We start from the raw sequence: 15595 nt of genomic DNA, 5'->3' as shown, positions 1-15595 counted from the left end.
ATGACTATTGGAATGTGAAGAGACTTTCAACCAGCGCAACATTAAATGTTTCTGAAGACAATCACCTACTGCAATTTTAATGTCAGAAAATTAAAAACAAAACAAAAAACGACACTGGTTGTGTTTATATCACTCCAATATGACCGTGAACACACTAAATCTATAGTTCTGTCCAGTCCAAACAGCTTCCAGAAGTTGATTTTGCATAATAGGTGCCTTTAATACAGCAGCATTGTTCAGTGTTAGCATTAGGCTACTTACATAAGCATTCACCTCATGAGGATCAAAGATCAATATAACACTGATATAGAAGGTTATAGATATAGTTAGGATGCCATAAACATTTAATGATGGAGAATGAACTGACGTTTTCTCTCTTTATTTCACTTTCTTCTGTTTATTTGCTAAGTCTGTCTCTCATCTATGAAGACCAAACAGAAGCCAGACAACATTACATGCACGCTCATGCATGGGACAAAGCGAGATTATGGGATTTACTTATTGTGTCAAACTGGTGAAGATGTTTTCTCGATTTCTTAGTGTTTTTCTGTTTGCGTTCCAGCACGTTTGAGCTCTCTTAGCCACCGTAGTTGGTTAGTTATGTATATGAAAAATTGATATCTTCACTGTTTATTGAGATGTGGTGATTTTATGTGGATGTAGCTTTTTAAAGCATATTCAACGTAATGAGATCCAATTAAATGAAAATCCAATGAAATTTTAGCCTAAAGTAAATCCACAATTGATTGTCTGTGAGAAATAATCAGTGTCAGTAAAAAAGAGTTTACTTCATATATAATCCGTTCATCATACTTTGAAATGTCAATCAAATCACCGATGGGCGGGGTTTCCTATTTCAGTTTCATTTCTTTATGGCACAAAACTAGTGTGAGGTGAGCGGTAAGGAGTTAATATGTCTTTCTGACTACTGGTTTGCAATTGAAATGTGGAATGACTAAACATAAAATCCAGTTATGCAAACTAGCAGGTTTTTACTATTCTGAGAACTGAAAATACAGAATTAATCATTTTAGCTTTGGCTATAACTCGTGTAATAATGAACGACTGAATGTTGTTTTGTGTTTTCAACATATTATTTTCACCCTCATCATCTTTTAAAATGCAAATATTAAGTTAAATATATAATATCGACTACAAAATCTTGTTTGTTTACCCTCCCTCTTTCTCGTTTGTTAAATTACCTCAATGTTATTTAAAGGGGTGGTTCACTATGATATCATATTTTAAGCTTTAGTTGATGTGTAATGTAGCTGTGTGAACATAAACATCTCTGAATATAAGACGCTCAAAGTTCAATGCAAACATTGGCTTTTACAGCGTTAGCTTAGCAAAGCCTACAGGAAACGAAGTTTGGGACTACAAAAAATGTATCCGGGCTAGTGAGATCACAAGCGCTTTCAGTTACGTGCATTCACCTCGTGCACACACCCTGCGTAGTGAGGGGGCGTGGCCAGAGGCGCTGTAATGTTACAGCAGAGAAAGCTAAAATGGCGTCTAAATGCTGCTATTTCCACATAGCTTCTTCTGTTTCTGTATTTGGGCTTCCAAAGGAGACAACACAAAGAGAGAAGTGCTTACAGTTTCATTTTAATTATGTTCCAGAGAATTATAAAAAAAATATAGCTAGCATTTGACAAAGGACAGCTTCCAGAATCTCTCTCAGTTCAGTGCTGGATTCAGCTAAAAACTCCTCCAGCCGACGAAGCTGTGGAATGTGGGCCTAAACCTGTAAGTATTTTTATTTGTTCAAATTGAACAACTGCAGGCACAGTTTCTAGCGTTAACGGTATGTTGTAGCAAGGATATATAATATAGGCATGTTGAATTTGTTAAGTTAAAATGTGGCACCGCTAACAATTTAGCTACAAATTCATATTTATATTCAGCAGCACTGCAGTATCTTTCTATGTGGCTACTTTCCCTGCCTTCTATATCTCAAATAACCAACTCACTAAAGATATGTAAACGTTTTATATTACTTACACATGCTTATTCTGAATATCTGTGAAAGACACTTGTCAGACTTTATTTTAGAGAGCAAGTGTGAGGTTCAGCTGTGTGCTCTTAATTTTTCAGTGTGATTCAGGCAGCTAACGCTGCTCTGACTGACTGTTTACACAGTGTAAAAGTGTGCGCTTGTAGAGGCGTGATGTGGAGCCAATCAGCGAATCACAAGACATTATGTTAGCTGACCAATCATAGCCTCTTGAGGGCGGGCCTTTTAGAGGAACTAGGAAATATGACAGTCGTTTTCATGTTAGCTGAGTAGCTGTATATAATCAAAGTCAGATATATGAAAAAATACTGTGGTTTTTACAAATGACCTTTTCCAGAAGAAAAAATATTACCGGAAATTGATTTATTGATTTGTAAATAATAAACAATTCACAGAAAGGCTTATAATTTTGCATTCAAATACACACACACACACACATACACACACACACACACACACATATATATATATATATATACAGATATATCTGTATATACGATATACAGTATATTGTAATATGATGAAAACAATTTTACCAGATGACTTGAATATCTCTATTTGGGAAGAATTTACAATAGATTACTTTAGACTGATTGGGTTTATTTTGTAGGAGAGTGCATCTGTATAAAATCTAAAACTCAATCTACAAGCATTGATAAATACAATAAAAAAATTACAACGAAAGACAAACAGTATTTTATCATTTACTGTGTCTAACAGTATTCAGATACAGTAATTGAATAATAAAAATACAAATAATTCAATGCAATTATTAAATTTTCAAAGTTACGGTACAATTACTTGTGCCTGAATGCTTTTAAAAAAACATTAAACAGTCACAGGCCTATATATATATACGTATATATATATATATATATATATATATATATATATATATATATATATATATATATATGTATATATGTATATATGTATGTATATATGTATATATGTATGTATATGTATATATGTATGTATATTTATATATATATATATATATATATATATATATATATATGTATATATATATATATATATATGTATATATATATGTATATATATATATATATATATATATATATATATATATATATATATATATATATATATATATATATATATATATGTATGTATGTATGTATGTATGTATATATATATATATATATATATATATATATATGTATGTATGTATGTATGTATGTATGTATGTATGTATGTATATATATATATATATATATATATATATATATATATATATGTATATTTTTATATATATATGTGTGTGTGTATATATATGTATGTATATATGTATGTATATATATATGTATGTATATATATATGTATGTATATATATATATATGTATGTATATATATATATATATATGTATATATATATATATATATATATATATATATATATATATATATATATATATATATATATGTGTGTATATGTATATATATGTTTATACACACACACACACACACACACACATATATATATATATATATATATATATATATATATATATATATTATAAATCATGTTTAATGATTAGATATTTAATATTTGCATGATTGTGTAACAATGCTATATTTCGTAAGCTCATTTGCAGTTACACATCAGTCACATTATACTAATAAAAGGCAATATAATGATGGCATTTCTTATCTTCATATATGGTCAACATTCCTCAAAGCACATTAACAACAAGCTGCCAATCAGTTTCTTGCATAATCTATCAACATGAAAAGACAATCAGCATATTTAAAAATAGCAAGTGAACGTCTTATCCAGCCTGAAGGGATAGTTCACCCAAAAATGAAAATTCTGTCATAATTTCCATATCCTTCACTTGTTCCAAACCTGGCTCCAAACCTGAGTTTCTTTCTTCATCTGAACACAAAAGAAGATATTTTGAAGAATGTGTGAAACCTGCATCCAATGATGTCCATAATATTTGTTTTCCCTAGTCAACCGTGAGATGATTTTAGCTTTTTTCTAAATATGTGAAGGTTTATAAAGGTTTGCAACCACTTAAAGGAGAGTAAATAGTGATTAAATCTTCATTTTTGGGTGAACTATCCCAAGTTATTCATGTAAGAAGCGCATTTGTATGTTTTTCCTAGGCAGGAGAAGTGATCAAAACCAAACGCACAGAGTAAACCGTATCCACAATGTAGGCGATCAGATTAATGCACGTCATGCAGGACACCACCACCAGGTTGTCCCAGAAACAATATACAATGATGGGCAAATCACACTGTGGTGGTCTAATAAAGTTCTCAAAACAGTAGAAGGGCCAAATGATCGTAGCTGTGAGGTACATCAAAACCGCAAGGACATTGTATCCTGTCATGCATTTGTCCATCGGCAGTGGGATTCGACCTAGCAAGCGTCCAATAGTCAGGATGATGATTAGAAGAGAGATGATGAAGCAGATGGAGTAAACCGCCACGCACCATTGTAGCCCAGGAAAGCGCTTGTAAATGGTTTCATCCAGACAGATGAAGATTATACAAGCCACAAACGTCTCCAAGACTTTTAACAAGCCTGGAACTGTGGCCAAAAACCCACTGATTTCACCGGGTTTGGCTCGGGTTAGACCCACTTCTGCTGCGTACAAACAAAAACACACACACGAGAGCACAGATGCTGCAATCCCAACCGAACACTGGGAGCATACGAAATATGTCGGGTAGATGACCGAAGCGGCCAACACCATGAGCGTGGATAGCATTGCAAAAGCTGTAGTGAAATCGTCCCAAGAAATGGGGATTTTGGTGTTGACGCTGGTGAACTCCAGGATGAGGATAAGGAGGGTCACGAAGCAGCAGAAGCACCAGGTGAACATGCACCAGGCCCAGAGCGAGAAGCTGGTGTGGCCCTGAGATGCCACCAGGCTGAAGGTGATGAGCGTCAGGACGAACTCAAACAGACGGATTATGCCCACTGGGGCCGTCACAGACTGAGTGTTCAGAGTTACCATGATTGCTTTTTTTTTTCAGATGTGGATGTTGCTGATGTCTTCACACTGTCATGCACTGTAGAAAAAAAAAGAGTTAAATTAGCTAGTTATCCTTACACATATACCGATATTCAATAATAAAATATAGGGATAATAGGCATGCTAGACATATGCTGATATTCAATAATTCATTATATCGGGATATTGAACATGTAAGACCTGCCGATATTCAATAATTCAATATATTGTGATAATTAACATGCTAGACATATATCGATACTCAATAATTTAATGCATGGGGATAAGGGACATGCTAGACATATGCAAATATTCAATAATTCAATATATCGGGATAATTAACATGCTAGACATATACCAATATTCGATAATTCTATATATCGGGATAATTGACATGCTAGACATATACCAATATTCGATAAGTCAATATATCGGGATAATGACCATGTTAGACATATGCCGATATTCAATAATTGAACATTTTGAATAATAAACATGTTAGACATATACCGATATTCAATAATTCAGTATATCGGGATAATGAACATGTTAGACATATGCCGATATTCAATAATTGAACATTTCAGGATAATAAACATGTCAGACATATGCCGATATTCAATAATTCTATATATCAGGATAATTAACATGTTAGACATATGCTGATATTCAATAATTCTATATATCGGGATAATTAACATGCTAGACATTTACCAATATTCGATAATTCAATATATCTGGATAATGACCGTGTTAGACATATGCCGATATTCAATCATTCAGTATATCGGTATAATGAACATGTCAGACATATGCCGATATTCAATAATTCAATATATCGGTATAATGAACATGTCAGACATATGCCGATATTCAATAATTCAATATATTGGGATAACGAACATGTTAGACATATGCCAATATTCAAAAATTCAGTATATCGAGATAACAAACGTGTTAAACATATGACAATATTCTGTAATTCAACATATCAGCATAATGAACATGTTATACATTTGCAGATATTCAATAATTCAATATATCAGGATATCGAACATGCCAGACATATGGCGAAATTCAATAATTCAATATATCGGGATAATGAACATGCTATAAATATGCTAATATTCAATAATTCATTATATCAGGATAACGAACATGCTAGGCATATGCCGATATTTAACAATTATTTTTCAACTGAAAAAATGTTTAGATGATCAAGCTAAATAGTTTACTCAATTATTATTTCAAGTAACCTTGACTTGCAAAAGTTTAGTTTTAATAGGGTAACTTAAAATCTCAGGTAGGCAGAACCTGCAAAGTTTAGTTGAAATCAGTTAACTTACATTTTCAAGTTATCTGTACTAACATTAAAGTTCACTGAAATTCATCAAATTCATGGTAAAAAAAAGAGAATGGGCAGTTTGGTTGCCAGAATTTTACAATAATAAATAAGATAGAAACCCAATTTCCAAATGTAATGGTAAATTTCCACATTTAATTAATTAATGAGTTAAACACGAATGTTTTGAAGTAATAATATTGATACATTATAAAAAACCACCATAAACATGTGGGGATGAGAAAGTCTATACCAATGCTCATCACAAACAACTTTTACCACAAGCAAAAAAGCTAATTAATAAATAAAATATAAGATGCTCAGTGTCATTCACACAAATACTAAACACCACCATGGTAACACACATAAAATTAAAGTAATGCATAAACATTATTTATCTAAATTAGATGTATACTGTAAAAAATGCTGGGTTTCACATAATTCCTTCATGTTGTCCCAACTCAAATTGTTTAAGTTAACTCAATAGCTTTATTGCTTACAGATTTAAGTAGACTAAACATAAAACAGTTAAGTTTGAACATAAAACAATTAAGTAAAAAAACTCAATAACTGTTGTTCAGCTCATTTTAAATAAGTAGTTTGAACAAACAGCAAAAAAAAATGTTTTGGAGTGTAACATAAAACTCTAATGTGCATAACTGATAAGAAGAAATTAAAAATAAGCATGGTATTGTCAACAAAAAAGTATAATAAGTGAAGTGTCATGCCGAAGTTGAGGCAACAAACACTAGTTAAGTCAACTTAATGACTCACTGTAAGAAAATATCCATAAATTAGCAGTTTTCCATATTTGGTGATTAATGTTTTATATTTGTAATTTCCCCCTGTTTATTTCTGCTTTTGAATTGCAATATGGGAGCTTTATCTTTATTCCAACAACTTTTAAGCTTGAAAAGTTGGAAAAGGTGACTTTTATGAATATTTTTAATAGTTTACAGTGATATCATCTGAGTTTGTGTTGTATATTATGCTACAAAAACCTTATAATAAGCTGCCAGTACTTTTTCTGCTATTTTACAGACGTATTTCTCAATGTATTATTACTTTTACATTATATTCTTTTCACTAAAATGTCAATAAAAGTCACTTTTAAATCATAGAGTTGTATTTTCAACATCAAAAGTCGACAGAGCAGAGAGCAACATCCCATAATCCAATTAACAACCGTAAATAAATGTAAAACACTCGCAAATTGCAAAATACAGAAACAATTAATAAATTAAAAAACGTTGGGTTCCACACTATCAATTTTTGTGTCAAGATAACATGAAGGAATTAAGTTAGCTTATTAGTTAAGTGGATTCAACATAAATCGATTAAGTTGTCCCTCAAGAAATAAACGCAAGAATTGTGATGTTTCAGCTCATTTTAAATAAGTACTTTGAACAAACATCAAACGACAAAATGCTGGCTTTCACATAATTCCTTTATGTTGACCCAACACAAATGTATTAAGTTAACTTAATTGATTTCATAAATTTAAGTAGATTAACACAAACATCAAATCGGTTGTTCCTCAAGAAATAAACTCAAGAATTGTGTTGTTCAGCTCATTTTAAATAAGTAGTTTGAACAAACAGCAAACATCCTTTTTTGAGTGTAGTCGAAATGGCGAAAACTTACCATGTTAAGTCGAATGAACAAATTTAAAATCTGCAGGTTGTTTCAACTTAAAAAGTCATGTCGGGAAAAACTACAATCACCAGAAACTAAAAACTACAATCTTTCTAGCAGTGTACTTCACAAAGCTTCTCTTCCCGGTGTGATCGTCTTGGCACACACTAAATTCAACTGACCCAGAGCGCCAGGGAAAGGCGCCCTCATAAATTCGGCCACATCCTCTGATTACTCATTGTCTTATCAATGGATTAGTGCTGGTTTGTGAATGTCCGCTCGGTGTTAAAGTTCAAGTTTAGATAGTAAAAGGGGTGTATCCTGACACGTCACCGCTTAATGAGGCCATAAGCATCTGGAAACTGAAGGACATTACTGAAGGCGTTGGATTTATTATGGTCTGTAAATTACGAGAGTCCTAGTGGATCAATCTAGGCTATTTGAAGATGGACAAATACAGAAATAAATGCCTTCTGATGCTAATTTGAGTGTGTGTGTGTTGGTTTTTTGGTGGTTTACAAGGACAGCAATTTGTATAATGACATTGGTATGACGTAAGGAGGTTTATGGGGACATGACTTAAAAAACACACTCCTGTAAAATTATACTTAAGTGGGGTTTATCCATAAACTAATTTCGAGAGGATCACGTGCTTATGATTTATCACAGCCAGTCACGTATTAAGCTAATCAGTATCATCCAACCATATGAGCCATAAGCTACTATAAATAACCACAGTTTTCAGTCCACTTTATCTTCATTTGGAAGAAACCCCCCTTCCTCCCCATTCTCCTACTTTACTATAGATCGGGCGGCACGGAGGCCCAGTGGTTAGCACTGTTAGCCCCACAGCAAGAACACTGCCAGGTCGGTAGGTGTTTCTGTGAGGAGTTCGTATATTCTCCCCGTGTCCGTGTGGGTTTTCCCCGGGTTCTCTGGTTTCCTCCCACCATCCAAATATATACATCATGCATAACAATCAAGCATTTGTCTAGCCCCCTTTTTTCCTCACGTGTTCCCTTAGCTACTGCAGACGGGGAGTTCTGAGATCCACCGAGCTCAGGCTCCCCTCTCGCTCTGCAAACGGGAGGAAGCCCCGGGCTCGAGGATCCCTTGAGCTCGGGGCTCTCTCCCGGGACAGCATGCCAAACAAGCTTTTGATGAATCATCAGCTAAGTGTGAACTCTTGAACTCTCTTATTGCGTTCCTGTCAGGGTTGGGTTTAGGGATAGGGGTGCATATAATAAGCAGTTTTTACTGTATAAAACACATTATGCCTATGAAGAGTCCCTGTAAACCACCAATACCAACATGTGTGCATGTCAAATACAGATAAAATTTGAAAATGATGACAGATTTTTATTTTTTGGGTGAACTATCACTGCTTATTATTTACCTTTATGCTTTTCCCCCCTCCTAACATTATTTACAGTTGAAGTCAGAATTATTGAAGTCAGATTTTGATAAGAAAAATCGTTTTAAAACAGGTAGGTGACAGTCTTAAGTTGATCTCTCTCTTTTGTATGCTGTGGAGCTGTATTTATACCACACTGATCTGCTAGTGTTTGCTTTGGCTTTTTTCTGGGTTAATCATTGTGATCTCGTGATTGCAACCGAGAACTAGTTGGAAATCTCTGTAGACTGATGGCATTTCATGCCGTTCAGCCTTATTATCTTAAAATGTCAGCAAAATACTCTGTTTTGTCATCACTTTAGACATTATGCTAGAGAATCATTTAGACGCTAGCTCTAAAGTGACGCTGGTGAATGAGCAACGCTTTCTGATGGTCAAACGTCAGCTGCCGATGTAAATGAGTGGTGGAAGAAAGTAGTTCCTCATACAAAAGGATTTTTAGATTCTTTCGGTTTGATTTTCTTTTTTATATACATGATTATGCCGTCGAACTGTTGTAAAAACGCAATATCACACTTGTAGCAGTGCGATATGGCTGTATATAGTCACTGTGGGGACACTAAAGGCTGAATTATACTTCTGTGTCAAGCGTACGCATATGCATCGGAGCAGCCTTTGTGCGGTAGCATAGCTCTCACCGTGGCTGACGCCGATGCTGACGGGCTTGGTACCGGTACTTTTATTACAGTAAGCTAAATCGTACTTTATTACTCTCTGCTTTCATTTTAACAACTTTTATTTTCCTTTTGATTTATTTTAGTTTATTACAGGGCTTGTATTTGTAAACATTTGACTACATTACAAACTCTGTGGATGGATCAGTGTTGTGAACAACTTTGATGAAAGCATAAAGAAAAACTTTCGCATGTCGAGATGTTCATAAAATGTGTGCGCGCTATCGCTCACCAGCTGATTTACGTCGGTGCCGAACCGGTCGGAGCCTAAAGGTAAACAAACAACGGCTTATCATAACCATTTTATCGATAATTATTTACACAGTCGGCATTAAGAAGGAACAAAGAAATATTATCTGACTAACATCTAGCAGCTTAATGTGTCTGGGAAAACATTCACAGGTTTTATTCTCACAAACCGAGCGAACTTGTTCTGATTGGCTAAAGTCTTACGTCTAACGTCAGCGCGTTCTAGACGTGAACGCGCTTTTTCCGGCAATCTTCCTTCTGCGTTCACACAGCGCAGCATTCAGGCAAATTACCGGTAATGTTACAACTTCTCCTTCCGGAAAATAGCCGGAACGAATTTACCGGTATTTTCAAAAGGGACCTGTTCACACATACAGACCTTTCCGGAAAATTGCGGGTAATTTTCCGGAAAGATCTATTTGTGTGAAAGGGGCTTTTGTCTAGCCCTGCCTGCTGTGAGTCTCTGGCTGCTGGTGTACTGTCAGGCTGCTAGTGGTGAGACCACCATTCTTCAGGATTGCTGGTCAGCAGTGCCTCCAAGGACTCTACCACCTCTTGCCTGGCCTGAGCATCCCCGCTCAGTCTCCTGTTCTTCTCCTGTCGTTCTGTGGCTGCTGATTACTCCACCCAGGACTCTCCAGCAAGACTTCCTTTGCCTGCCTGCTCCACCCAAGACTCGCCAGCACTCCCCTACTCATACCTGTTGGACTGTTTTTCACCTCACCCCTACTACAAATCACATTATTGTCAATAAACACCTCCTTCCTCTAACAGTGACACTTATTAGGTATTTTAGGTGAAATACAAATACCATTGTATTTTTATTACTCTCTATAATATTTTATAAGTTATTTATTTGTTAATCTTGCAGCTTTTTCACGAGTTCACACTCACAGATATTTGACTGAATAGAATATGCATATTTGGCGTGCTGTCCGGGGAGAGGGCTCTGAGCTCAGGAAGACACCCTAACTCGTGTTATTCCCCTTATCAGGATAAAGAGAGATAGGGTCCGAGCGCAGGGTCTAGCCCGGCTCCAGAACGCTCCCCCCTCAGATTTAAATAGGTATTTGGTTTAATAGTGTGGAGTTGGGGTGGTGGAGGGACGCTGAAGTCAAGAGAAAGCGGAGGTATGACGTGTTTGACTCTTTATAGGGGTTTACCCTTCAGCTGATTGGATAATAGAATGGTTGTGTGTGTGATTAATTAGCCACGGCAAAGACTGATCGTGCTCCTCCCGAAATTTGTTAATAAAACATCACTTATCCCCCCCCTCCTCCCAATATTGTTTATACCCATTTTATCCATGTACTGTAGACTTAAAACTAGCACATCTGCTTTTTTCTTTACTTCTTTTTTTCTTCCTTGCTTGTATGCTTCTTCCTCTTCCAAACATTGTTTATATTTTCCCCAATATATTGAATTTTTGTATTTTTCTGTTTTTTCTTGTTGCCCATTATTGTTAACTAAACATTGTTTATATTGTTACATTGTAGTTGCTTCTATATATATATATATATATATATATATATATTGTCATTGATTAAATGCGTTTGGGCTTATATTTTGACCTTAGATATGTATTTTAGTAAAACAAAAATGCTTTAATTTTCTATATGCATTTTTATGCCATTCGTGCAGCTTACATATATTTTTAATGTCGATGTCAATTTTATTCATATAGCACTATTAAACAAAACCAATGTGCTACACAATACAAATCACAAAGGGAAAGATGTAAAATTATAGCTAAAACAAACAATTCTCACTGATTAAATGCCAAATCAGAAAGGTAAGTTCTCAACCTAGATTTAAAAACAGACCGAGATTATATAAGGCTAACACAGAGGGGCAGAGCAGTCCACAATCTAGGACCAGCTACTGCAAAAGTGGTCACCCCTGCATTTCACCCTCGACTTAGAGGTGCATAATAATCTCTGGTCTGATGACCACAGAGACCGACCAGGCTGATGTTTAGTCAACAGCTCTGACAGATAGGAAGGTGCCAAGCAATTTTTAAAATTCTAAAAAAACCAAGAGAAGTATTTTAAAAGTGACATGATAGTGCACAGGAAACCAGTGCAAAGAGTGCAAGACTGTTGTGATGTGGTCATGTTTTTTGGTACAGGTTAAAAGCCTTGCAGCAGCATTTTGAACTTACTGTAAATGGGATAAAGTTGTCTGACTAATCCCAAAGTATAGTGAGTTACAGTAGTCCAACCTAGAGGTTATAAAAGCATGAATATTTTTTTCAAACTGTTTTGTAGATAGTATAGGTTTAACATTGTTTATATTTTACATTGCATGTAAGAAATGTTTGTGTTGATGTTTTTTTTTCTCATTTTTGTTGATTGTTGTTGTTTTTTTGTGTTCTGACTTCAACTGTATATAAACAGTATTTATTGTGCAACAGTAAATACTGTTTATATACAGTTGAAGTCAGAATTATTTGCCCCCCTTTCATTTTTTTCTTCTTTTTTAAATATTTCCCAAATGATGGTTAACAGAGCTAGGAAATGTTCACAGTATGTCTGATAATATTTTTTCTTCTGGAGAAAGTCTTATTTGTTTTATTTCGGCTAGAATAAAAGCAGTTTTTAATTTTTTAAACACCATTTTAAGGTCAAAATTATTAGCCCCTTTAAGCTAATTTTTTTTTCGATAGTCTACAGAACAAACCATCATTATACAATAACTTGCCAAATTACCCTAACCTGCCTAGTTAACCTAATTAACCTAGTTAAACCTTTAAATGTCACTTTAAGCTGTACAGAAGTGTCTTGAAAAATATCTAGTCAAATATTATTTACTGTCATCAGGGCAAAGATAAAATAAATCAGTTATTAGAAATGAGTTATTAAAACTATTATGTTTAGAAATGTGCTGAAAAAAAATCCCTCTGTTAAACAGAAATTAGGGAAAAAAATAAACAGGGGAGCTAATAATTCAGGGGGGCTAATAATTCTGACTTCAACTGTGTGTTAACTTTTGAGCTACATTTCATGTATGCTGAAATTACATTGTAAATTAGTCAATTATCAATGCCTCCACATCCACTAAATGACAGCATTGTTGATCAGTCTTTATCCCATTATTTTATTTGGGTCATATTGTTCTAGTTTGAGAATAATAACAGTGGATATTGTAATGAACATTTGAGGCTATTAAGATTCACAGTTAATTATTGTCTTTTTCAGCATGGAGAAGTGAATTTGAATAGTGCAGCAGAAAAGCAAACAGATGCTGCTATGAATGAGAGGCTTTATGTCCCTTTTTTCCAGACAGAAAAAAATGTGCTGGACTTTGACTTGCTGTCTTTGCGTATATAGAGTTGCCTCACACACACACACACACACACCTTAGAAAGTGACCGTTTCCTATTTTTTGTTATTTATATTTTAAAATCAGAATCTTGATGCACTTATTACATCTATTTAATGACTCAAATTGTCATGTACAGATATGTACACTGAGTGGTCACTTTGTTAGGTACACCTTACCAGTACTGGGTTGGACCCTCTTTTGCCTTCAGAACTGCCTTAATCCTTCATGGCATGGATTCAACAAGATACTGGAAATATTCCTCAGAGATTTTGCTCCATATTAACATGATTAACATGACGCAGTTGCTGCAGATTTGTCAGCTGCACATTCATGATGCGAATCTCCCATTCCACCACATCCCAAAGGTGCTCTATTGGATTGAGAATGGTGTCTGTGGAGGCCATTTGAGTACAGTGAACTCATTGTCATGTTCAAGAAACCAGTCTAAGATGATTCCTACTTTTTGACATGGCACGTTATCCTGCTGGAAGTAGCCATCAGAAGATACACTGAAGGTACACTGTGGTCATAAAGGGATGGACATGGTCAGCAACATTACTCAGGTAGGCTGTGGTGTTGACAAGATGCTCAATTGGTTCTAATGGGCCCAAAGTGTGCCAAGAAAATATCCCCCACACTGAAAAAAAAAAAAGATTTCTGCAAAATTGTTGCAAACAATTTATTTGACTTGAATTTCATTCATTCATTTTCTTTTTCGGCTTAGTCCCTTTTTAATCAGGGGTCACCAAAGCGGAACGAATCGTCAATTTATGCAGCATATGTTTTACGCAGCGGATTCACACCCACACATACACTACAGCCAAGTTAGTTTATTCAATTCACCTACAGCGCATGCCTTTGGACTGTGGGTGAAACCGGAGCACTTGGACGAAACCCACATGAACATGGGAAGAACATGCAGACCCCACACAGAAGTGCCAACTGGTTGGCGCAATAGCCTAGCGGTCAGTGCTCTGACATATGGTGCAGTAGCACTTCAGGGCGCCTGAGCTCAAATCCCAGCTTGAGGACATTTTCCGTCCCGACCCCCTCTATGTCTTCCACTTCGCTTCCTGTCTGAAACACTGTCCTATCCACTTAATAAAGGCAGAAAGGGCCAAAAAAAAAAAAAAAAAGAAATGCCAACTGACCCAGCCGGGGTTTAAACCGGTGACCTTCTTGCTGTGAGGTAACAGTGCTACCCACTGCACCACCGTGTCACCTGAGTTGAATTTAATCAAACAAGTTAAATTCAGTAATGTTCAACTTAATTTGTTTGTTTAAATTCAGCCCAAAGAAATTGTTTACACCCACTTAACCTAAAAATAAATAGTAAATCCAAGGAATCATCTTTGAGTATTTCTTTCGGTGCACACCATTACACCATCACCACCTGCCTGAACCATTGATACAAGGCAGGATGGATCCATGCTCCTGGGTTTCCTCCCGTTGCTCAGGTTTTCCCCACACGCCCAGAGACATTTGCTGTAGGTGAATTGGGTAAGCTAAATCGGCCATAGTGTGTGTGAATGAGTGTAAGGGTGTTCCCTGGTGATGGTTTGCAACTGGAAGGGCATTCGCTGCGTAAAACATATGCTGGTTAAGTTGGCGGTTCATTCCGTTGTGGCAACCCCAGATTAAATAAGGGACTAACCCGAAAATAAAATGAATGAAGGAATACAGCTGACATGTAAACATTATTTGTATACAATACACAAAATATAAATGACATACATTGTCAATGCAAAAAAAAAAAAAAAAAAGGTGCAAAGAGAGAGTAAAAAATAAAAAAATAAAGGACATGAACATGAACCTTAAGTTTAAGTATCAATTACAGAATATAAAGTCATTTTAAATTGTCTTGCTTTCTTATTTTCAGATAATGAAAGTGTTTTTAAATCATGACTAAATTCCTTTTTAAAATAAAACAGGAAATTAGGGATTAGTATTAGT

General features: G+C 35.2%; 2 protein-coding genes across 2 annotated transcripts in view; one reads left to right on the top strand and one right to left on the bottom strand.

Moving 5' to 3' along the window:
- Positions 1–15595, top strand: part of LOC130220881 (deoxyhypusine synthase-like) — a 74521-nt gene that overhangs the window by 23416 nt on the left and 35510 nt on the right. The window lies entirely within an intron of this gene.
- Positions 3565–8213, bottom strand: LOC130220883 (myeloid-associated differentiation marker homolog). Its single transcript, XM_056453142.1, has 2 exons — positions 7991–8213; positions 3565–5062 (listed from the first exon to the last, which is right to left on the bottom strand). Exon 2 carries the CDS (start codon positions 5005–5007, stop codon positions 4144–4146), a length of 864 nt encoding a protein of 287 aa, XP_056309117.1. The 5' UTR covers positions 5008–5062; positions 7991–8213; the 3' UTR covers positions 3565–4143.

Source organism: Danio aesculapii, chromosome 3 (genome assembly GCF_903798145.1).
Source record: "Danio aesculapii chromosome 3, fDanAes4.1, whole genome shotgun sequence".
Lineage (NCBI taxonomy): Eukaryota > Metazoa > Chordata > Actinopteri > Cypriniformes > Danionidae > Danio > Danio aesculapii.
This window is presented reverse-complemented; position numbering and strand designations above follow the sequence as displayed.

What these genes read in the sequence shown, in the direction of transcription:
- LOC130220883 (XM_056453142.1), bottom strand. Translation starts at nt 5,007, where the DNA reads ATGGTAACTCTGAACACTCAGTCTGTGACGGCCCCAGTGGGCATAATC.